The sequence below is a fragment of the Fulmarus glacialis genome, unplaced genomic scaffold (assembly GCF_000690835.1).
Source record: "Fulmarus glacialis isolate BGI_N327 unplaced genomic scaffold, ASM69083v1 scaffold4518, whole genome shotgun sequence".
NCBI lineage: Eukaryota > Metazoa > Chordata > Aves > Procellariiformes > Procellariidae > Fulmarus > Fulmarus glacialis.
In genome coordinates, this window is record NW_009227542.1 from 77,554 (window position 1) to 102,794 (window position 25,241).

The 25,241-nt window shown below is 37.1% G+C and overlaps 1 protein-coding gene across 1 annotated transcript in view; it reads left to right on the forward strand.

Annotated features, from left to right (window-relative positions):
• LOC104080695 (bromodomain adjacent to zinc finger domain protein 2B-like) overlaps nt 1-25,241 on the forward strand; it is an 85,632-nt gene that overhangs the window by 21,121 nt on the left and 39,270 nt on the right. The window contains 10 exon segments of the mRNA XM_009583175.1: nt 2,678-2,884; nt 3,546-3,944; nt 6,339-6,948; nt 8,239-8,538; nt 11,085-11,145; nt 11,698-11,806; nt 12,072-12,173; nt 18,123-18,333; nt 23,442-23,534; nt 23,644-23,705. Of these exon segments, the coding sequence (XP_009581470.1) occupies nt 2,678-2,884; nt 3,546-3,944; nt 6,339-6,948; nt 8,239-8,538; nt 11,085-11,145; nt 11,698-11,806; nt 12,072-12,173; nt 18,123-18,333; nt 23,442-23,534; nt 23,644-23,705 (2,154 nt within the window).

A 25,241-nucleotide genomic window follows, 5' to 3' on the forward strand; every position in this document is an offset into this window, starting at 1 on the left:
ATTTGATAGAAACTTCTCCATCAGGATTAATCCTTTTATATCCACTAAATGCACGAGTTTAAATTTTCTCTATCATTACATTTTCTCTAAGCTACTAATTTGCCATCCCTTCTTGTGGAATCCCTACTAATCCAACTTCTTTGTATTGGTTTTATCTATGTCAAAAGAGATTCTATTTGTTTATGAAGTAAAAACTCCGTGGGAAGCGGTTGTTTCACAATGTAGTTAAGTGCCCAATTCGTTTTGAAGCATTTGATTGCTTACAAGTTATACTGAATTTTATGTCAAAATTAGCTGTCCCTTTTCTTACTTGAGGTAGTCCTTTGTGAATCAGACGTGTTGGATGTTGCTTGGCACTTGCCGCCTCTTTTTTCACAAGAATGTTCCTGACTCCTTTCTTGGTATGGTAATTTTCTTATGTTCTTGTCTGCAGTATGAAAAGATAGATTTGTAAGGTACAGCAGCTAACACATTCTGTAAAGGTGGATGGACAGCAAAAGTTCTAAAGTGTTAATGAGTGGAAGTAAACACTATCAGCTAAGTAAGACCCTTGACATACTCTTCTTTTTCCAGGCTGTTACATGCATCTCTTAAGAATCGTGAATAAACTGGATATTTCTGATTTTAGTATTATTGCAGTATTTTGGGTGTTTCCCTTTCTACATACAGAGCTAAATACAGAACCATGAAGGGGGAAGAACTAGAATAGAATCCTAGAGATGTGATTCCAGGAGGCATTGTTACTTTTACTGCTTCAGATCATGGTCTTGTCTTTCATTTTATGATCTTAACCTTCACAAAGGAATATCCTGCATCTGTGCCAAATATTAGACAGGAAGATACTTAAATATGATGTAAAGGACTCCAGCAATGAAACGTATAGGACCTACCGTAGACTGGCACAGTTACTGAGATCTGTTATGTTTTAAGTGTCTGCATACATTCAGATCGTTGTCCCTCATGTGAAGTATCAACTGACATCTTTTTGAACTGAGCAGTAAAACAATAAATCCAAATAAATACACTTAAATTCTTAAAGTCTCCCAACAGTGAAGCAATGCATGTGACAGTATGCAGAAGGTATGATGATAGGAAGTATTACTGTGTTCATCACAGGAATCGATAAAGAGAAACTAGTTTAAAAAAAGACACTAGCCACTTGACAGATAGGGGAGACTTAATCCATCTACTGCTTCCACATTTCATAGCTATTTCACAAAGTAAATTGAATCCTATTGTGGTTCAACCCCGGTGGGCAGCTCAGGCCCATGCAGCCCCTTGCTCACTCCCCCAGTGGCATGGGGAGAGAATCGAAGTGTAAAAGTATGAAAACTTGTGGCTTGAGATAAAGGCAGTTTAATAGAGGAAGCAAAAGTTGCATGCACAGGCAAACCAAAATAAGGAGTTCATGCACAAGACAAGGATCTTTGACATAAAATTGCTCTTTCTTTTTAGCTTCTTGTTTTATAATACACCTACCATAAAAAAATAGATTTGAAAAGTAAACTTTCAGGGAAAGATTTGTTAAGAAGGCATATATTTTTAAAGCACTGTTTCTCTGATGCTCCTGTCTGCATTGTTACCTAGAATTGCTGCAACTTTTTTGCCCTCAAGTCACCTACTTTTGCTGTCCACCTATCTTCCTTTTGACTAATTTTAACCTTACAGTTCCCTCAGTGACTCCACGTGCCATGTTTAGATGCTACATAACGCTTTGCTGCTGCTGCCTGACACCTGTAATCGTTTCACATGTTTCTCTACCTTCCAACATCATTCTGCGAACTCTGTTTAATGATTAAATACGCATTAATGCAGTAATACATACTTTCTCTCACATAGCCACCATCATAACACTCGAGTCCACGTGTACTTCCTTCAGATGTGCTCGTAAAATATACATGTTCGTTTTCGTTAGCTCCCAAAAAAGCTAACTTCCCTCATCCATTGCACTTCAAAATCTGCTCTTGCAGTGTCAACATTTTGGAGTTCCTGTGTTTTTTACATCTCTCTTCTTTTTCTACATTCTTGTGTGTTGCTTCTTTTACTTTGCCATTCTGGCCTGCAAATTTGTTCTTTCCAAGAATTTATAATATAGTTCTCCAGAATATTTCAGCAGATTTTGGTCCATTTTTCAGAAGCAAATCCCAGAAGCAATTTGATGAGCATATTTTTTTCAGTCCTCAAAACCTTACATTGCTGAGCAGTGCATACTATGAAATTACAAATTAAGTAATGTAGTTAAATGAATGTGTCACTGAAACATGCTGATGAATCTAATACGTATTGTTCGTTCTATGTTAGTTTGCAATAAAGCTTTTCATTTTAAATTTTTTTTGGAAGCAGTACATTCAGTGGTGGTTTGCTAGACCTGAATTCCAGGCAGATTTTTTAGGCCTGAATTTGATATATTGCTTTGAAATGTAGTGATGTTACTGTTTTGCTAGTGCGTGTGGTCAGAAAAATATTTTAATGGAACCTTGTGACCAGTTTTTCATTTTCATCATCTTGTGAAGCACTTCTTTCTCTTTAGTCTTCTGCAAAGACAGTCAGTTGTGTTCAAGGATTGCAGATCACTTTACTCCAAACTCTGTTTTTTGTTTTAAGGATTATGCATAATAATAAGATGATATAATAGATTAAAGCTGAACCATTAATAGAGCATTCATCTTCCTGGTAGAAGCCCAGAAAAAAAGCGGTGGAAAGCTCTAGTAACAGCGACAGTGATTCGGGCTCCTCTTCAGACACCTCAAGTGAAGGCATAAGTAGTAGTGACTCCGATGATCTAGAGGAGGATGAAGAGGAGGAGGAGGACCAGAGTGCTGAAGAGAGTGAAGATGATGAATCTGATTCTGAAAACGAAGCACATCACAAAACCAAGAACAAGGTATGACACCTCACTCTGCTGCTCACAGTCTTGTCACTGAAAGCTGTTTGTGAAAAATTGACCTGTTCACGTTTGTACCAGTGAACAATTATTTAACTACACATTAATGAATGCTAAGAATACTCTTTCTGGTTTTGCTTCAGGATTTTCTGGGGGTTTTTTTGCTTCCTTTGTGTGCGTGCCTGTGTGTGGTTTTGTTCTTTACGGGCTAGAAGTTTAGCAGTTAGACTGTTATTTTTGTTATAAAGTGGGAAATATAAAGAAATAAAGTGCTGTGTGCTGATAGTGTATTGGAAATATGTCTTTCTATGGATGTTGCTTTGGCAGTTGCTTTTTTCTTAGTAGAGTGGTTACTTTTCCTGGTAGCCAGTAGAAGAACAAGGTTGGAATTTTGGGTATCCTGTTAAGTTTACAGTCAAAAATATATTAAAAAAAAATCATGGTTTAGTACTCCTTCTCTACTAAGGATTGTCTTCACATGCTGCAACTATCGGGGCGGGGGGAGGGAACCCTAAACAAATAAATATATGACAAGATTGATTTTTAAAGTTACCATTGTTCATCCCCTGCCAAGAGAATTCATGGGGATTGATGATATACTGGTTTTTTTAAAGGATCTTTAACTGATCTAATATGAACAGTTAAAAATATATATTTGCAGGTGCTAATGCATAGTGGCGTAACAGATATGAAAACTGATGGACAAAAACCACATGAAAAGTCCCAAGAAAAAAGAACACACCAGCAGATACCTCTTGTGTCTGATTCCCAGACTCACTCATCATTCCAGTCCCAGCAGAAGCAGCCTCAGGTTTTGTCACAGCAGCTTCCGTTTATTTTCCAAAGCTCTCAGGCAAAGGAGGAATCTGTGAACAAACACACAAGTGTAATACAGTCTACGGGATTGGTTCCCAATGTGAAACCTTTGTCTTTGGTACACCAAGCCAAAAAGGAAACCTATTTAAAACTCATAGTTCCTTCCCCTGATCTACTCAAAGCAGGGAATAAAAATACCTCTGAAGAATCTCTCTCTTTGACCAGCGACGTAAGATCAAAACGGGTGAGTGAAAAATCAGTGGGTTTTTTATTATTTGTAACCTGCGTTGCCTGCTTAACAAGATGCAACATTGTGCTATCAGGCTCTTTTAAATACAATGTTTTAAAATTATATGTATATTTATTTCCATATCATGTTTTTTTGATGTGTTTTTAGAATTGATATGGATTTCTGAATGATGTAAATTAACTAAATTGTGTGGGTAGTATATGTTCTGAACTGTGGTGGTTGATGGTTTTTTTTGTTTGTTGTTGTTTTTTTTTTTAAAGAGCAGCAAATACTATGCTTTAATTTTAGAGATGATTCACTGTACATTACAAGTGCCCTGAGCTATTCCATAACTTTATCTCCGAGAAAAGTCATCTACTTGGTGGTGCATGTACATGTATGCATACCGTAATGTATACATGATGTAATCATATATGCAACTTACTGCCACATAATGCCAAACTTGAGTTTCATGCTCATCACATAGTGGAACTAGCAATTAGTGTACTGGTGAGAGTAATGGGTACAAAGAAAGCAAAGGATTTTGTCATGCATCTCTTAAGGAAAATGAGCAGCTAAAATCAATATCAAAATAAGAAATGTACTCATGGGTAAATTGTGTGCCTGGATATTTTTCCTGTGCTTTTCCTAGTTTCAGTCAGAATGCTGATTTAATACTTTCCATATCTAGTATGTATGCATGGCTTCGCATTGTTTCAAGTTGGATAGCTTTAAGTCAAACTAATTAAAATTACCTATTTTAATAATGATTTTAAACAAAGTAGCTGAAAGCCTTTTTTAAAAAAATGTTTGATTTAATCTTGGGTTTTGTTTGCTCTTTAAAGGCAGAAGGATATTCGTGCACTGATAGCTATTAAAACCAGTATGGCCATTGCAATAAATTTGATCTTCCTTTTTACTGGTCAGGACTCTATAATGTGTTTACATTTGTCTGTCTTAACAGTACTGTAGCTTACAAAAATTCTTTGTAGATTCTCAGTTTATTTATTTTGTTAATAGTGATTATGATGACTAGTGATGAATTTTCATAATTTCTATTCACTTAGATTTGAATGGGGATTAGAACAGAATAAAAATATAGCATTTTAGAAATGTTGAGGCTTTTTTGAAATATATATATATATAAAAAAAATACATATATAAAAAAGTACATTTACCAAGGCAAGTTGCATTATTAAAAACAATCTTTGTTTTAAACTAAATAGTATCAGTGAAGAGTAAACTGAACTCTGATTCGCAGCTAACTCACAGTCCTCAGTGAGGACTGAAAAATATTTTTATCACATAGTTTTTATTCCTAGACCAGAAGAGAAACAGGAAAGTTTTTCCTTTCAACTCCCAGTTACTTTGTAAAATTCAAATAAGCTAGTCACTTACCTGAAATGGTTAAATAAATTACAGTTATGAAAACATACGTCTTTGCCATTGGAAGAGGCTTCTGCTGTCAAATTTAGGTTATGAGCCTTCAGCTGATGATACATCACCCATTTAGTGGTTTGATTTCTTTAAAACTTTTACTGGAAACATGCACTGTGTGAATATTTATTTTATAGGTTTTCATAACTTCATACTCAGTTTTAAATGTTAGTAACTTCAAGAATGTATCGTAATTGACTTAATATTTAAAAATTGATTTAAAATGTACCATCTTTATCCATTCTATTATTTTTATTCATCAGAGATGATGTATTTTGTTTTTCCTTGGAAGAGTCTTGAGACTAAAGACAGTGTAAGCTTTACATGCATTTCTGAGCCACTACCGATTAAGTTTTACCTGAAGAACTTTCAAGTACTACTTTTTCAGAGTTAAAAACTGGCAGATCACAGTACTTCTGAATAATATCTTTTTTCCCTTTTTTTTAATAGAATTTTTCTATGCTAAGAGCCTTCTGTTGGTTTTCTGCTAGTATTGTAGCCATTAGTGTATTTACCTTGTGCTTTAAAATGAACAAATTACTTAAGCTAGTTTTACATTCACTAAGGAGATTTTTTTATGCTGAAATGAGTAAAAAGTGGGGTTTTTCCTATGTCAGTACATAAAAGTAGTCTCTTTTTAAAAATTTCTTTTTTCAAGGTGCTTAATATCTTTATGAAAATCACTGTCTAGAGTGATGTAGCAAGTGAAACAGCTTCCCTACATAATTTAGATCAGCTTCATCTTGAGTTCTATTTGTCTTTTCTTACTTGATTTACAGTGAAAATCACGAGACTTACATAACTTGTAGTTATTCATCTCTTCTGTTGTAGCTAGCACCTACTTTTGACCTACGAAAAACAGCTTAGCAGATGTTTTAAGATTTCATAGAGTTCACCTGCCTGAATACTTTAAAAAAAAAAAATAAAAAAAAATTCCACATTTTATTCTCTTCTGTCTTCTTATTTCTTTAGGAACAATATAAACAGACATTCCCAGCAGCACAGCTAAAGAAACAGGAATCATCTAAGAACTTGAAGAAGGTTATTGCAGCTTTGTCAAGCCCCAAACCAACATCTAGTTCACCAGCTCATCAAAAACTCACATCCTTGGAAAACAACCATTCTAATCCATTCCTGACAAATGCACTTTTAGGTAATCACCAACCCAATGGAGTTATTCAGAGCGTCATCCAGGAGGCTCCTCTTGCACTCACTACGAAACTGAAATCCCAGACCAAGATCAATGAAAGTGTAGCCGTTTCTAGTAGTGCCCCCTTTTCTTTGCCAGTAAACTTGAGTGCATGTGGGAAAAAACCAACTGGTAACCGGACACCTGTTATGCCCTCTACCTCTCCTGTGTTACCTGGTTCAGGAAAGGATAAAACAGTCAGCAATAATGCAGTAAATGCAGTAAAAACACAACACCGCCTTCATTCTGCAAAACTGGTGGTGGAACAGTTCAGAGGGGTAGACTCAGATGCCCCCAGCAGTAAGGACTCTGACGACTCAAATGATGATGACGACGACGATGAAGATGAAGATGAGGACGACGAAGATGATGATTCTGATGATAGCCAATCAGGTGGTTTAACCTTTTTAATAGGAAAAGCAGAAACTTTATTTTTTGAATATTGAAAACATGCATTTCTCACCGTATTTTAAAATACAGGTAGGAAATTTTGGAGCAGCATGGCCCACACAGTGTTCTACAGATACCCTGGAAAGTAGCATATGTCTCCCAGTCCTCCATTGTGTCATATCCAAAATCGTGTTTTGGGTATTCTGATACGTGGTCATATGGCAAGTATACTTTCAGCTGTCCTGGTAAGATGGCTCCACAGCCTTCTGGAAAGGCTTTTGGAGACCTACCTTCCAGATCAATCACCCCGCCTGCAGCTCATGTACTGCTTATGTGGCAAGGTGCCCAGGAGGGGGATGGAGAGAATAGGCTGGTTGATGGTTAATTATTCTGGCAGGCAGAGCCCATCTGCAGAACAGGCTTCCCCAACCAGAGAGGGACTAAACCAGGGCCTTCAAATTTTAAAGAGTGGCAAGAAAAGCATGTTTCGAGGTTTCATTCAGAGCACAGTAGTCAATGAGCAAGATTAGAGAAAAGTGCCAGGACAGTTGTAAGGGCTGCAGTGTTCACAGGTAGCATTCAGACTACTATTTTAAAAGCTCTTGAGCAATTCAGAAAGGCAAGGCCTGTTTTGATTGTATTCCCAATCACTCCTTTCTCCCCTGTGTGCCGATACCCCTTGGGTCCAGCTCCACCTTCATCATTCTTTTTCCCCTTCTCATCCACACACCCTATACTAATCCTCTTTTTTCCTCACAACTGTAGCCTATCTTAGTTCCTTATCCTGTCTACCCTTTACTCTAACTCCTCCTTTGCCCAGATCGTCACACTTCCACTTCTGACACCTTTCAGCCTATACCCAGTTCCATCGTTTGCTTCCTCTTCATGCTAGATTTCACAACCTGTGAAGTGCCCTTCCTGTGGTAGTGTTCAACTACTGCCTGGCTCACAGGGGATATCTTAGCTCTAGCTCATTCTAGGGTAAACAATCTCTTAAAATACTGCAGCTTGTGTGTCTCATCTCCTCATGGAAAGAGCAAGAATTCCATCCGAAACAACAGTGTATTATCATGCAGAATTACTTTATGCTGTCATATCTATAGTGATTTTAAAGTTTAGGTAGTTAATTATAACCTTCTATTTATACTCAAGAGATGTTATTAAAAAAAAAATGAAGTCAGAAGACCTTCTTATTTAATAAGATAAAAGACTTTGCAAGTGTTAGAACTTAAATATATTTGCCGTTAGTTATCAAGTCATAATGTGCCTTTTGCCACACTTTTTTTTAAACAGAGTCTGACAGTAATTCTGAATCAGATACAGAAGGGTCTGAGGATGAAGATGATGAGGATGATAAAGATCAAGATGAATCGGATACAGACACTGAGGGAGAAAAAACTCCACTGAAACCGAATAAAACTTCATCCTCTGTGAAGAGCTCTTCCATTGGTCTTGCAGCTCATTCCACCCAGCTTAATCTTCAAGTAGTAGCAAAGACCCCAAGCTCTGTGCCAGCTGCCTTATGTCCCGAGTCCCAGCCTGCAGTTTTTCTTGGGACAGCACCATCTACTCTTACACCGAGTACACACTGTGGTACCTGAATGTCTTTTGTTATAGTACAGTGTAACATCTAAGTGGCATGTGTTGTAAAAGTAGCTATAAAAGTAGTTTAGACACTGTTATCAAGTGCTATCTCGACATAAGAAAGAAATTTTTTTTACAGTAAGAACAATCATTCACTGGAACAACCTTCCCAGGGATGTGGTAGAGTCCCTGTCGCTGGAGGTTTTCAAGATGCGGTTGGACGGGGTGCTAGATGATCTCATCTAGGCTCCCCTTCCCAGGAAAGGTTGGACCAGATGATCTTTTGAGGTCCCTTCCAACCTGGGCTCTTCTGTGATTCTGTGATCTTTTCACGGGTCTTTGCAACAGACATTAAAATCAGTCAGCAGAATTGCAAGTTCTCAAGACCTGAACATTACACTTAGTCTGGGACATTTTAGCTCATGTAATTATTGGAGAGAAGGTAGAAGAGTTGATATTTATTACATTAAAACTCTCCATTATTTAGTCTTTACCGTTTTATTCTAAACAAGTTATTCTTATTTTTTTCTAATTTCTATGCATTATAGTTTGCATTTGGAATCTTCTATTTCTGCTCCTTCCTCAACAAATTTAATAACTGTATTTAGTTAAAATAGAACTTTATTCATTATTATTTCAAAATTCTCAGTAGATTTTATGGATTACGTGCAAGGAATTATTTTTAAAAGGTTCATGAAAAGTACATTTAGCATTTGCCTGATCTATAGTGTTTATAATCCTTCATTTGATGACTAATTTGTAAGATTTAGCAATTACTACTGCTACAGAAAAGAGTGCATTTTTGAAAGTCACACTTCTCCATTTGCATGGTAACAATTAAACGAAATTGCGTATTTACTACTTTGAATTAGAAACTTGATATTTAATTAATATGTAAGTAAGTAGATTTTAAATGGGGACATCCGCTCATAAATTGGTTTTTATATTTGGATTCAGTGGAATAGGAATTTAACCCCATGTCATCAATGGCATTAACTTTGAAGCAGTGTAATGTGATCTACTTCATATTTTTCTCAGAAACAGGCCTGTTAATCGCACAGTTTGTAAAAGATTTCCCATAAATTAGGAATAATCCACATTGTTAAAATACAAAGTTAATTTTTTTTCTCAGAATATGTGTTGATTTATGATGGAATTTAACTCCATGTCATCAACAGCATTAACTTTGAAGTAATGTGATCTACTTCGTATTTTTCTCAGAAACAGGCCTGTTAATCGCACAGTTTGTAAAAGATTTCCCATAAATTAGGAATAATCCACATTGTTAAAATACAAAGTTAATTTTTTTTCTCAGAATATGTGTTGATTTATGATGCTTTGAAAAGGCTAATAGCGGATTTTTGTCTGTTTATGGAGGTGGGAGGTAGAGTAAATTAATTTTGTGTCCGTGTTTTAGGTGTAGTACTTTTTCCTAATAAGAATCACCATAGTACAATTAAAATATTTTTGTGTCCATTTTACCTAAAGCTGGTCAGTCACTGAAGAGGTCTTGTGTCTCTTCTCTGTATCTGTTTTTCACTGGACAACTCATTTTTTCAATTTACTTGTATTTGGAAAAGCAATCTTCTTCCCTCCACTGGGACTATTAGAAGTCAGGTAATAGTTAGTCATGTTAGTTTAAGACTGCAGACATGTGTCCAAGAAGTTTGGCATCCAAGCATGGGCAGTTCCTCGGTGCTTTCTGTAGAGGACTCCTCGCAGTTGCTTCCAGATTGTGCCGGCACCGCGGTTGTAAAGCTGTGCCATTGCACCGTGTGACACTCCTTCTGGCTGTCAGAGGTTGGAGCACGTTTTAAGGGTTCAGTCAGATAATGATGCTCTCTCATGACCATTTCCACAGGGAAGAGATATGTCACATTCTTTACATAAGGTCCAAACTACCTTTTTGAGCAATGCATCTTCCAAAACTTTGTGTACGTAGTTCACGTCCTACAGCTCTCTCAAAGGGGCCTGAGAAAAGTATCAGGCCTCTGTAAAACCCCACGTTTGGCAGTTGTCTCTATCGTATTATTAATTCAGTCTCTCGACTAGCACCAAACACAACATCTGTTTGAACTTTGAAAAGCTGGAATAATCCTGAAAACTTTCTGCATTTGGCAGTTGACCGCAGTCGATACACAGTGCTCTTTGAAGGCTGAGCCTATTCTAATGTATGGATTTTTAAAGTAAAGAGTGTTTTCATTTTCATTTTCTGTACTGAAAAAATTTAAATATGGTCTAGTACAGAAAAACAGGTGTGCAAGGAATTGTTTTAGCAATATCTGAGAGAGCCAACGAAGGCAAACAGTTCAGTATGGCATAATTAGGTTTTCTTCTGTTTACAATTTCAGAAGAGGTTAGAGAAAGTTTAGAGGAAAATGTATTTCAAAAGGAGAATAGTTCCATTCATTTTCTTGGTACTTGAGGTATGTAATGGCTAGAATGTAAAAATGATTTATCTTTTGGTTTGGGGATATAAGGATAAAAAGTATATTTTAGGAACATATTTTCATTTTGTAAATTCTCTTAGGTGTTAATCAGAAATTCTGTTTTAGGTATTTCAAAAAGACGAAGAGTAACAGATGAACGGGAGCTGCGTGTTCCTCTCGAATACGGGTAGGTTATGTATATACTTGATACTCCTTAAAGGGAGATAATACCTTCAAAAGTCAGTTGGTAAAGAAATGACAGTTTAAAAATCTTTGAGGCTGAATAATAAGGAAAGGACTCCAGTAATTTAGATTTCCAACTCACGGTGACTGTGGATCGCTTTAAAAGTGTCAGCATATTTCACGTGTAAATTTTTGTGCATTGAATTTGCTCTTTTGCAAATATGACCTGTCTCTTAGCAATTTTGCCACTGGAAAGTAATTCTGATGGTTAGATGTGAGCCAGTATAGACTCCAAATAACTCCCTGAAATATAGCTCTAAGCAGTTTAAAATCCAGTAATATGTAAGTAGCTTGATACAAATAAATCCATATATAGTCAGAGTTTGGACAGTCTACATAATAACAATTTCTGGTTTTGCCTATTTGATTTATGATACTCTTGTCATGTTTTAGATATATGCCTTTTTCCTTTTATGTAAAAATCTTAAATTGACATTAATTACTTGGTTTTTTTAAAAAGTGTATTGTTGTATGCAACTATTTCATATTACTCTAGCTGGCAAAGAGAAACCCGAATAAGAAACTTCGGTGGTCGTCTTCAAGGAGAAGTAGCATATTTTGCACCTTGTGGAAAGAAGCTGAGACAGTATCCTGAAGTAGTAAAGGTACGTTCCTTTTTTTAACTTCTGTGTTCTAATGCTACTAAGCATGCTTGCAATTAAAAAATGCCATTTTTTTCCCTCCAATAAAGATACTTATTTCAAAATATCCTGTGATGTGAGGCGTAATGTATCTCAGTCTGTTACTGATTTTAAATGCATATCCCTTTGATAGAATATGCAAAACATTACACTCACAAAGTTAGCTGTACATCAAAGCTGGGTTGTAATTATTTATAAGCTGAAGTGGAAAAATATGTGATTTTTTCAGTATCTCAGCAGAAATGGAATAATGGATATCTCAAGGGACAATTTCAGCTTCAGTGCAAAAATAGGAGTGGGTGACTTCTATGAAGCCAGAGATGGACCGCAGGTATCCGCTTTTTAAAAAGTAAAGTCTTTGATCCAAGGAACATTAACTTAAATTTAGGTGAAATAATTTTTGCTACAATCTGAAGCATTGCCTGTTTTTAGCTAATTCTTTCTAAAAAATGTGCGTATTTCTTAATAGTAGTTATATTGAGATGCTGAGAGCTTGATCCTGGGCAGTGTTGAAAACTGCTCCTCTCGGTGATTTTATGAGGAGGTTGCCGGTGTTCGGCATGCCTTACGATCAGCTCTGAGCCTGGATTTGTCTAGTACGAAAGAACTGTGAGCTGCATATTTTATCTTGGTCAGTGTTCAGATATTTCTGACTAAAACTCTATTTTTTTCTTTACTATATAAACCTTAATAGTGATAGTAATTTATGTGTATGTGTTAAATCACACTCGCTTCATGTATTCATGTGCATAATATACATAAAATACATGTTCAAATACGAGTTCTTCCTGTATTGAGAATACTGTCTGGGCTTCCTGAAGCCATGAGATTTGTATGGGAAGGAATGCTGAGTTACACCAGTTATGCTTTACAGTGGTAGAACTGTTAGACTTCGTGTAGATAAACCACACAAGGATAAGTAAAATTAGAATTTTAAGGAAATTAATACTACGTTTGTGCCATACTGTGTTACTGGATTTTGGTCATGTTGCCATTTCTTCAGGATGTGCACAAAAGTTTTTGGACTTTGGTCAGTGAATATATTTGCTTCTTTAAAAGATAAGTGTGCTGAATATGTTACTACAGGAATGTGGACAGACATCACGCTTTCAGCAATCTTGAATTTAGGCTCTTATGTCCTTGTGATACCCTGCAGAAATGCATAACGTTTACATAGTACAAATTTGAAAGCAGTAAGAACCGAGTTCACAGTAAGCAGCTGCTTCTAGGTGGTGCTTCCTGATTCCTGGCTTACAGGGTAAAACATTGCTAAACCCTCTTCATGTTTGGCCTTCATAAAACAATTACAAGTTCATGTAGTTGTGAGCTTAATTATGTACCTGAATGGCTTGATTGAAATAATTCTTTATACTGTGAACATAATGTAATGTCAGAGTATCTGCTGTCTTTTTACCCTGTTACCTTTTCTGTGTCTGTTGTCCATATTACTTCATTAGTCTTGTCCCCTTCTCTAGTTATCTCTTTCTTCTCCCTTTAATTCATGAGATGATTTGCAGATTTTGCCCTTCTTTGATACTATAAAACTTCAGAATGAAGGCATTGGGAAGGGCAGGTTTCTGTAGGCAAGGTTGCCAATATGAATATTAAGTTGCTGTACATCTCACTGTAGTTTCTACTTGTATGGTTTGTGGTAGGTTCCACTGAGACTTGGTTAGACAAAGGGAAAGTTTTCTTGTGGGGGAAAAAAAAAGGGACCAAGGGCAGCTGTTTCAGATGTACTAAAATGTATTTACATTTTATGTATGAGATTTTGAATGAGAAGATTATGATGTAAACAGTTGAGCTACACTGAGGCTGATAATAGTAAAACAGTATGTGATACCGATACTTCATGAAGAGAATTTGCACCCTTTTTGCTGAGTTTTTTTTAAATCGTCCAGCATCAAAACAGTATGTGATAATCATATCTTCATGGATGTCTGGAGGTAATTCCAGGAATTTTATTTTTGCTTTTGTTGTAATTTCAATTATTCTGTATAGCCTTTCATGGTTGCTCTTCCCTTGCTTCATTATATATTTCTGTCATCTTTTGAGACATGCAGCATGCATCCAAAGTGATTGGGTAAGTTTCCCACAGCTCAAAAATGGAACAAGATGCGAAGAAAATTATCTAAGGGCTAAATCAGTTATGTTGAAGAATTACCTATAGCAAGCCAAAAATGCATGCATTACCTGCTTCTGATAGCGCCTATGTTTCTCCTGGTACACAAGCAAACAGATATTATGGGTTATTCAAAGCAGTGATGAACTGCGTTAACAGAGAATCATATCTGGCAGAAGTGGGCCATAAATTATAGGGTTAGAGGAATGTTTGAAGTTTGGCAGATGTGGAAATTCAGTGACAGGACCTGGAGGCTTTAAACTGCTGTGGTGTAGAAAGATTCGTGTGAATGTGATTTGGGGTGATGGAGAGGGCACGGGTCCTTGTGAGTTCGAGTAACATGGATAGGAGTACTGCATCAAGTAGTAGCTGGAAGAGAGTGTTTGGAGTGATACTTAGAGCTGTGCCCTAAGATTGCATCTTGCTGGCTTTGATTAGTATGTAACAGCAAGAGTATCCATCACAGAATGGCTGAGGCTGGAAGGGACCTCTGGAGGTCACCTTGTCCAAGCCCCCCTGCTCAAGAAGGGTCACCTAGAGCCAGTTGCCCAGGACCATGTCCAGACAGCTGTTGAAAATCCCTGAGGCGGGAGACTCCACAACCTCCCTGGGCCACCTGTGCCAGTGCTCAGTCACCGTCACAGTGACAGAGTGTTCCCTGATGTTCAGAGGGAACCTCCTGTGTGTCAGTGTGTGCCCACTGCCTCTCGCCCTGCCAGTGGGCACCTCTGAACAGAGCCTGGCTCCGTCCTCTTCGCACCCTCCCTCCGGGTGCCAACACACGTTGGTGAGATCCCCCCGAGCCTCCTCTTCTCCAGTCCCGGCTCTCTCAGCCCTTCGCTTTGCAGGGTCATTATGTAGTTAGAGAAAACTTGACTCTTCTTGTGGCTCCATTCAGATCCATTTTAGCTGAAGATGAAATATCAGTAAGGGCAAAATACAGACTTTTTAACCTGGATATAGCTCTCTGGCAGGAATCGTTAAGTCATGGTAAACATGGCATGTACTTTTTTCCCCAGTAAGATTTTGCATAAAGCTGTGGAAATAATGTTTGGGGTTTTTTTCCAACGAGTCTGAGTGCTCTCCTAGGAAGACAGCTGAATTCAAGAACAGAAAAGGAGGAAAGCACTTAAAGTACTTTTTGCCATGCCCTTAGTGTGAAGTAACTCCTGTGTACATTAGTCTTTCTCAGAGTATCTGATTGCGGTGCTACCTCAGAACAAATACAGTGCATCTTTATAAGGCGTGACGTCTACCTCTTTTAATCCAATTTTTAAGCTTGCTGTTGTTTGCTTAAGAGACTTACTGTGTGAACAAGTGTTTAGAAGTCTAAAATGTTTATTACAGATACAATAGAAATACCATACAGAACAGCCAACTATAAAATCAGCTGTCATATGCGTTTGTAGTGTGGTAGTAATTATTTGCTTCTTTTTCTAGAAACTGGAATTTAAAATGTTTGTCCTATTACGAATTCTGCAATTCAGTTTAGAAAGCTTTGTTGTTAACCGTTTCTCACAAATCTAAACTGAAATTAATGAGGATGTCTGCTTCTTGGAAAGTGCCTATGGTTTTGTTCATTAGTTTGATTAACAGGCTTTGAGCTTGATTCTGCTTCCACACATAGTTATCTGGTGCCTTTTTGGCAAATGTCCAGATTACAGTACAGTACTGCAATAGATAGTAGATGCCTGAAGGTAAGATGTTGAATTAAGTTCTTATTTTGATTAGTTTCAACAGTAAAACACAACATTTCACACAACATTCCTGTTTTTTCTCTAATGTTTGTGTAGTTAAGCTTAGATTTTATGGAAGCTCCTGATTTTCCTATGTTGGGGCACAACCCCCATATTTTTTCTTTGGAATATTGGAAATCCACAGAATATCAGATTGTACTTTTTTTTAGTAGAAATGTATTTTGGGTCAGATTTTAAAAGATATCTGAGCACAAAATACAGATGGTCAAGTAACTCCTGCTTAACCTTAATGAATCTGTTCTGGACTATTTTGCCTTGTCCTGTCTTACACCTGTGGAAACTTGTTGCATCCACAATGTCCTTTGGCGGGACATTAAACAGTCTTCTCCACATTCCTTGAAATGCCAGCTCCTTCTCCTTATTGAGCCTTTTACTAGCTTCATTTGATGGCCTCTAGTTTCTCTTTTGGGAGGCATTAGGAAAATGTAATACACATCCATAGTCTCCATGGCACTAATGATCTTGTAGACCTCTTATCTTTCTTTTCCACATATTTGTTATCATTAGTATCATTAACCATAGAAAATACAAGAGCAATCTCCATTGCAGGATCTAAGGTACTTCTTGAATTATGGCTGCTTCTCCTCCTTTTCTTTGAATTCTATTTTGCGCTTTTTTGTGTCCTTTGGCACTTGCAGTTTATGTGATAGTATTTCCTAGGTTGGAGAGGTTGGTGTAGGAGATAAGTACAGTATTAAATCTAGCTTATATTGCTCAACAAACTGAACCTGTGATAAATTGTAAGTCAGGTACTAGACAGTGAAATGAAAGCGTACGCCCAAGTAGTACTCTTAAAGATAGAAAATGAATTACCTTCTGTTGAAGTGGTAGAGGTAACTATTTTGGATTAAAAAGTCCTTAGTGATGACGCATTGTACACATAGTGATATGGTCATGATTCTGAACAGCTTGTTTTTAGGAACATAGCTAACAACAAAGCCCTTTGGAATGTCTGTAAACTGTGAGACGTACTCTTGGGATGGTTTTAACTGGGAGTGATTCAGACTTCAAAAAAGGTATCTTTGCAGATACTGATAGCTTCCTTGGAATCTGAATGTTTCGTTAGCAAAATGCCATTTCTTTTGTCGGATCTTATATTAATAATTTGTAATTATAAAGAGTGAGCAGAAAAAATTAAAAGATAAATTGTCAGAATAAGCAAATAAAAATGTATTTTATGGTACAGCAAATTTGATTTCAGTATTTATGTACATATACATGTGAAAACTTTGGTAATGCAAATGTATTTTTTCTGAACAGATATTTAATTAATGTGTTTTATAAATTACCAACTTTGATTCTTGCTTTAGCAGACATTATCAAAATCTTTTACAAACCTTTTTAAGGCAAATTGCGGAGTAGTCGCAAAGGATAGTTAGCTTACATTTTTTCAAAAACTTGGGAAAATGGAAAAAGATGTTACAATTTTGAAATACTTGTGTTCTATCAAACAGGATCAGATAGACTGTGCTCCTGTTCTGCTCAGTAGATGCAATAAACTCTACTTTTTATCAGTTAAAGTAAAGCTATTTCTATGTGAGGACTAACCTGGGTATTTTTATTAACAAAGTATTTCAGTATTTGTCTTTGAGATTCCACAAAAAAACAGTAGTGATAGTGAAAGAAAGGGTTGAATGTATTGCAGCATACTTTAGTTAGAGAATATGGTCAACATAACTTTTAGTTCAGATAGATGGATTCCTAAAAGTTACAAACTTTTGATTGATTCAGGTTGGCGCAGAAATTAATTTTCTTGCAGTGGATGAGGGGAGAACTAAATTGTACTAAATAAAACTTCAAGATTAAAATGAGTCCATGTTTTTTCAACTTGGTTGTTGAGATCTACAACACTCCGGAAAGCAATATTTGGAAATGCACTACTTCCTTTGCTTGTTACGTATGTCAAATTTTCTGTAAACACTAACAGTTGGAAGACAGTGACTCGTAGTTTGACACCTTTTTTTCGTTCACGTTGAGCAGTGGATTATGTGAAGCAGAGTTATTTTTGAGTTTACGTAATAAGGAAGAATCTCTTTCGCCTTTAAAAAGGGTTGAGCAATAAGCGATTTGGTCAGAAATAATTAAAAATAACACAGTAGTGGCATACCTGCTAGGTAATAACTGTGTATGTCACTGAATAGTCTTCAAAATCTTGCATAGTAGTACAATTTACAAAAGTTTGTAGTGATAACCTCTCAATATATAGCTTCTGTGCATCATCAAAACATTGTACTACGCGAATAGTACATCACAGCTCTCGCGTATTTTATATATATAACTTTTTTTTGGGGGGGCGGGGGGTAAATCTCTTGCTGCTCATGTTCTCAAGTGTCTTAGATTTATTTTTCCTTTTTTTGATCTGTGTTTATAATGCCTGTCTGTGAAATGTGTCAATTAAAAGGGTGTGCAGTGGTGTCTTCTGAAGGAGGAGGAAGTCATTCCCCGTATCAGAGCTATGGAAGGGCGTAGAGGACGACCACCAAATCCAGACAGACAGCACTCTAGAGAGGAGTCAAGAATGAGACGACGCAAAGGCCGACCTCCAAATGTTGGTAGCACTGAATTTCTAGACAGCACCGACGCAAAGCTTTTAAGAAAGCTCCAGGCTCAAGGTAAGAAGTATGTTACTGTTTTCACGAACAGAGGGTATCAGTATATAGAGAGTTAATGTTTTTTCTGAAGAGGAGTAATGTGTTTCACTAGGATATTAGTGTACAACATTTTATTTTATTGAAGCCTTTTTCTTTTTCAAGATCAGTAAATGTATATATGATTCAAAGGAAGAAGTGTGTGTGTAAATGTGTGTCTAAGAGCTTACTCTATAGTTACTTTATTTAGATTTACAAAATTTAAAAAAGCAGACATCCAATAATCTGGTTACCACTGATGTATTTTTTAAGTTGGCAAAAATTAACAGATCTTTGTTTTCCCCCGTATCAGTTCAAACAACAGTGGACCTAGAAATTGAAATTGAGAACCACTGAAGTTAGCATTTCTGTGAAGCTTTTGGCTGTTCCAGGGAAAATACTTTTCTTGTGAAATCCCCGATAGTGACAAGTTTTAAATGCCCTTAAGGTTGAATAGGATCCTATAATAAGTAGTAGCAGTGTTGACAGTAGAACTTTGCTGATACCAAGTACTACTGTATATCAAAAGCATGAGGGCCTGGTTTTAAATAAACATCAGGTACATGACTTTTGAATTTCAGTTCTTTACTCCATAACCGTATCATATTTTCTGAATGCATCTAATCCAATATGAATAATTCTGACAGTCCAGGAGTCAGGATGTTTGTTTTAACTTAAATATTCTTTCACGTGCTGATTGTGGACGTGTTTGGGTAGCTACCTTCTATTTTGCATAATGTCCTTGCTTACAGTACGTGTGCCTTTAACATCTGCCTCGGTGCAATTCTTTGCATCTTTTTTCCCTTGTTGCCTGCAAAGAGTACTGTTCTGTACAGATACGTTTAAGGCATGCAATGGTAATTCTTTGGACATGTGGACAGAGAGAAGGCAGTTTTAGAAATATCTTAGTACGTGATATGTCTTGTAGTGTTGCACAGCTATTTTACCTGTGTGTTAAGGTCACCACCACCTTTTGTTCAGCCTGAGAATTAGGAAACTATAAGTGTCAAGTGCTGAAGCAGTCCCTATACTGGTCACTGTAAGGGGTGGGGGGGAAGCATTTAGGAGCGCTCTCCCAGGTCTATTTTCCCACCACACACTGTAGCATTTAATAAAATGAACAAAGACATATGGTATATATATACAAGAAGATTCAGAATGTATAATATTTGATGTTATGTATGTTCATATCTACCTTGCTGCTTTTTTCCCCTCATGAGAATGTAAGAAATGTCTCAGTGGCTCAGTCCAGGGGTTAATCTAGTGCAGAGCTCTGTCTCCAGTAGTGGCTACAGGAGATGCTGCTTAGAGAAAGCATGTGAAATCTGGTCACTTCTGGTCCATTTATTTCCTCATACGTGCACCATGGCATCCTGAGGTGTTTTATGAGTGATGTTGTAGAGCACATTTTTTTCTTGCTCCATTTATTTTCCTTTTATGGAACTGTTGCCCATGAATTAGCCTGTTCTTTGTTTTTTAACCTCCTAACAATATTTGCTCTACCAGCCTCCTGAGGCAACAAGTTCCAGAAGTCTGCTAACTACTGTGTCATTTTCATTTTTAAAAAATGATCTTCTGTTACTGTCAGTGGGTGTTCCCTAGTTCCATTATTTTTGCGGGGTTTGGAGAATAGCAGTTCTCCAATTCATGCTATCCACCACCGTGATGATTTTGCAGACCTTGATCCTCTCTGTCCTTAGTCTTCTCCTCTCCAAACTGAAAAGCCCAAGTATTTTTAGTCTTTTCTCAGAAAGTAGTTGTTCCATCCCTTTGATCCTCTTATGTGTCCTCTAATTTCAGTATTTCTTTTCTAGGTGTACCTTACATTTATCTATGATGAAGTTCCTCTGCTACCTTTGCCCACTGTTTTGCAGGGCTCTTCCAGAGTTCCTTGCTGTTAGCACAGCCTTGGATTTTCCAGAATGTTTAATATCTTCTTCACATTTTGGGATTTAACTTTGCAGTCCCCCTTACAGATTTCATTGATGAACAAAGATATTAAATAAAGCTGGTTCTAATACTGATTTGTGAAGAAACCCTCTACTAATTCTTCTTCATCACAGAAGGTGACTGCTGATCTCTGCCCTTCGCCTGCTATCATTTAAAGAGCTTTCAATCTGTGAAGCTTTCCTTCAGTGACATAACAGCATAGTTGTATTAATAATGTTTGACTTAAAACCTAGTCAAATACTTTCTGAAATTCCGAATACATTATGTCCATTAGATTCTCTTTATCTCCCTGTTACTGACACTCTCATTGAAACCCAAAATTAGGCAGAATTTCTCTTTGTAGAATGCATGCCGACCGTCTGAACTGATGGTGTTTTACAATGTACTCAGTAAGTATATATAAGACATAATATGTACAATAAAACTCTACCCCACCTCAACAGGAAAGGAAAATCACACTAACTGATCTGCAGTTTCCAAGACTTCTGCTAGAGCCTTTTTTTTCTTGTTGTTGTTGATGAGACTCGCCAATCCTGTGACACAGTGGCTGTTGTTAATGATACGGTAAATACCCTGTCGTGGTTACCCCTAGCCAGCAACTAAGAACCATGAAGCCGCTCGCTCGCTTTCGCCCCTCAGAGGGATGGGGGAGAGCATTGGGAGAGTAAAAATAAAAAACTCATGGGTTGAGATAAGAACAGTTTAATAATTGAAATGAAGTAAAATAGTAATAATAATAATGATAAAAGAATATACAAAGCAAGTGATGCACAATACAGTTGGTCCCCCCCTGCCGACCGATACCCAGCCAGTCCCCGAGCAGCGATCGCTGCCCCCTGGCCAACTCCCCCCAGTTTATATACTGAGCATGACGTCATATGGTATGGAATACCCCTTTGGTCAGTTTGGGTCAGCTGTCCTGGCTGTGCTCCCTCCCAGCTTCTTGTGCACCTCCTCACTGGCAGAGCATGGGAAGCTGAGAAGCCCTTGGGTAGGGTAAGCACTACTTAGCACCACCTAAAACATCAGTGTGTTACCAACATTATTCTCATACTAAATCTAAAACACAGCACTATACCGGCTACTAGGAAGAAAATTAACTCTACCCCAGCTGAAACCAGGACACACCCAGACCAATGTCTCTATGGTTTCATGTTAGTGTTCCTTCAGATTTCTCCACTTACTCTGTCCCGTCCTGGTGACTGTTAATATTGGACTTTTCTTCTTGATTTAATACTTCTTTTATATTTACTTCAAATTCATCTAGCTCTTCTGACCTGTCTGCTGTAGATGATGCACTTAGTAGGGGAATCTACCCAACATCTTCAGCAGTAGAGACTGGCACAAGGAATTCAGTAACCTTTTTTTCTATCGCTCTTTTTTCCTATCGTGTTCATCATTAGGTCCTACTGATTGCATTTCTGGCTTCCTGTTGTGATGTATGTAAAGATCTTTTACTGTTTGCTCAGGCATCCTTTGCAAGGTGCTCTTCAAATTCTTTTTTAGCCTTTCTAACTCATCCTTTTAAGTTTGGCGTGTCATAGGGTTTCCTGTTCTTATTTGAACAAGCTTTTCATTTTTTACATGCTCCCCATTTTCCTATGATGGCCTCCTTTTCTGAAGAGCCACATGTGGACTACCTTTTTCCTTTTTTAAATGTGGCTCAATGTTTACCTGGACAAGTATACATTTTTTTGAACTGCTTCTAGGTTGCTCACTTGAAGTATGCATGCTTGAAGACTGCTTTTGTACAGCTTCTTTTAGGGTTCCACCAAATGGACTACATAGATGTCTCCATTTTTTTTATGCTATGTGACTTGGTGCTGCACTTTGCATAGTGCTGGTCTTCTGCCTGTACATCTCATTCTGATATTCTTGTAACGTTGGTACCTGGCAACACCATGCATTGCTAATTATCCTTCTACTGTGTCCTTGAGATGTCCATTACATCTAGATTGTCATTTGATATCAAGAATTCTAGTTTCCCTAATTTCTTTTTAGATTTCTTGGCTTGATATAGAAGCCCTTAAATTTTGCTCAATACAGCACATACTAGTTGAATGGAAATACAGGTGGTCTGATTTGTCGTCCCTGTTTTTTGCAGTATAGGTGTTTGTTTCCCATCTGTCCTTTTCAAACACATGCTGAACGTTAACTACATCCTCCTCGTGGATTGTGTCAATTCAGACTAAGCGGTCCTCTGCATCTGTTGGCCTTTCCATGTAGTTCATAGTTTTAAGTTCTCCTCTGTAATGTAAAATCTAACTTCCAGCTACTGGTTCTGTTTCGATTAAGGTGTACTTTCTCCTTCTGTATGGTTTCCCCTTGGCCCTGAAGGTTTCCCTGTTGTCGTGTACCTATTTACACTACCCTTGCTATCTACAGCATCATCTTATCTCTACATGGATTTTCCATATGTCTGCCTGCCTCTTGGTCATTGCACAAGAAGCTGACAGTATTTTGGAGAATGCTATCAAAGAGGTCTTGGACCTCAGTCCTTTGAACAGCAAGCTGAATTCAACCTCCAGAAGATCCTTCCTACAGCTGTCTTACATCAGTGTGTCCACGCGCAATTCATCCAAATTTCATAAATATTCTCACTTAAAGTAGTAGAATGCTTCAGGGAGTTACTAATTAGCAGAAGAGTGGCTGGCTGTACGTAGCCACAGTAAAGAGGAGTGTGACCCAGATGAGTGTGCTCTTACTGCATTGTTAAAAAAGGATTAGATAATTACATGAGGTGACTTATAAGGAAAACAGTAATTCCATGCTTTCTGAATAAAATGTTGATTTAGTACTCCGAGACAAATGTTTTCTACCTTAAAAAGAAAGAAGAAATTAGTTTTTAAATGAAGCAGCATTATTGGCCTGATGCTATCACTTAATAGATATTTTTTCCTCCAAAAATAGTATTTTCTTTTATGTAGTAAGTATCCATGTTCATTTGCGCTGTTGATGTAGTTGCTGATACATGAGATACCACTAAAGGTAGTTGATAGTGAAATGTTGTCAAAATAACTGTGTGCAAAACAAATCCACTGTTTTCTCTGCCTTTACCTCATGCAAATGTCTGGAACATGAGCTATATCTTTGTTGTTGGACAGCACTGTTTTTATGAACTTAATATTTTCTTTTTGTAACAGAAATAGCTAGGCAAGCAGCACAAATAAAGCTACTGAGAAAACTCCAGAAGCAGGAACAAGCTCGAGCGGCCAAAGAAGCGAAAAAACAGCAAGGTAAGTATTACTTGTGAAAGTTTGTGTATGCTAGCAGTTTATTATGAAAAGTTACCTGCCTCTTGTCATGTTCTGCCGATACTAATTTTTTGTTTGCTTTGTTTGTTAGCTATTATGGCAGCTGAAGAAAAACGAAAGCAAAAGGAGCAGATAAAGATAATGAAGCAGCAGGTAAACTTTATGTGATTGCTAAATAAGCTCTTCAGATTATGTTTTGAATTATTGAATTAGGTGCATTTTAATTATTTAGTGAATTATTAAGTATGCTGATTACAAAGTGAATTTTTTAAATCTAGTTTTAAAAGAGCACACAGTGTGTATTATTTAAAATTCTAAACTCTCTAGTTGTTCATGTTGTCAGGACATCCCATTTTTGTCTGTGTTGATTTAAGCCAGCCAGCATATGTAGTTGCTTGCCAATATCAGAACGAAATTAAAAAAACCTGCTACAAAGGTACAGTGATGTGATCTTCCTTTATTTGGTTCTGTGAAAACAAACAGTGTTGTATCTGTTTATGTAAATACTGGAATAGTGTAATTAGCTTCTTCAGTGATTCTGGCTGGCTGTCGGTGGTTTTAGGTTGTGTGCGAAGGGTTGTATCTCAGTATGCCGGTGAATTAATACATGTTTTTAAACATACAAGTATTGTTAAATACTGTCATAGCAAATACTTCCGATAAAAGTGAGCCCATATAAACTTTACCAAATGAAGCTACTTATGGAAGCAGGCTTTTAATTTTTTTAATGACTGATTTTAACAAATTAGTGAAAAATTACGTATGTTGGGAATCTGAAAATTTTTAAAAGGGAATAATTTGCATCCAAAAATATATTTGCGTGGTTGGTTTTTTGTTCAGTGTGAAACTTACTGCAGAGTTCAGAAATTAAGTACTTCATCTGGTAGCAGTCAAAGGACAAGTTTTTTAGCTTTCAGTGAAAAGACGTTTTTTGTGTTCAGTACCATTACTGCTTTAGGTTTTTACCCTCTTACAGTGGCAGAGAATAAGTATATAGAACCTTCTAAAAGTATGAAAAGTTGGCTTCAGTAGGCCAATTCAACCTGTACTACTGTTGAATTAGTATGTGTATGCATAGTACAGATAGTACATTTAATTATTTTTAAACAAGAATGTCTAGATACTGTTTGAATTACCTGTTTTAAGTTCAATGTTCATATTCTTATTATAATATATTTATAGAGGCTTAAATTAAAGGGATATATTGAGATGGAAAGGATGAACATTTACTATTAAAACCAATACCTTTTATTTGTGATGGAAACTTTTACTGAAATTTCCATGAAATTCTATAAATATTTGCACTTGATGATATGTTACTTTGTAATGTAATGTGTATTTTTAGCTCTAAATAAAATTTTGAAGTTGGACATGGGAAGAGAGGATGTATACACATCTTTTAAATACTTCCAGGGATGGTGACTCCACCACTTCCCTGGGCAGCCTGTTCCAAGGCCTGACCACTCTTTCAGTAAAGAAATTTTTCCTAATGTCCAGTCTAAACCTCCCTTGGTGCAACTTGAGGCCATTTCCTCTCGTCCTATCGCTAGTTACTAGGCAGAAGAGACCAACCCCCACCTCGCTCCAACCTCCTTTCAGGTAGTTGTAGAGCGCGATGAGGTCTCCCCTCAGCCTCCTCTTCTCCAGGCTAAACAGCCCCAGTTCCCTCAGCCGCTCCTCATCAGACTT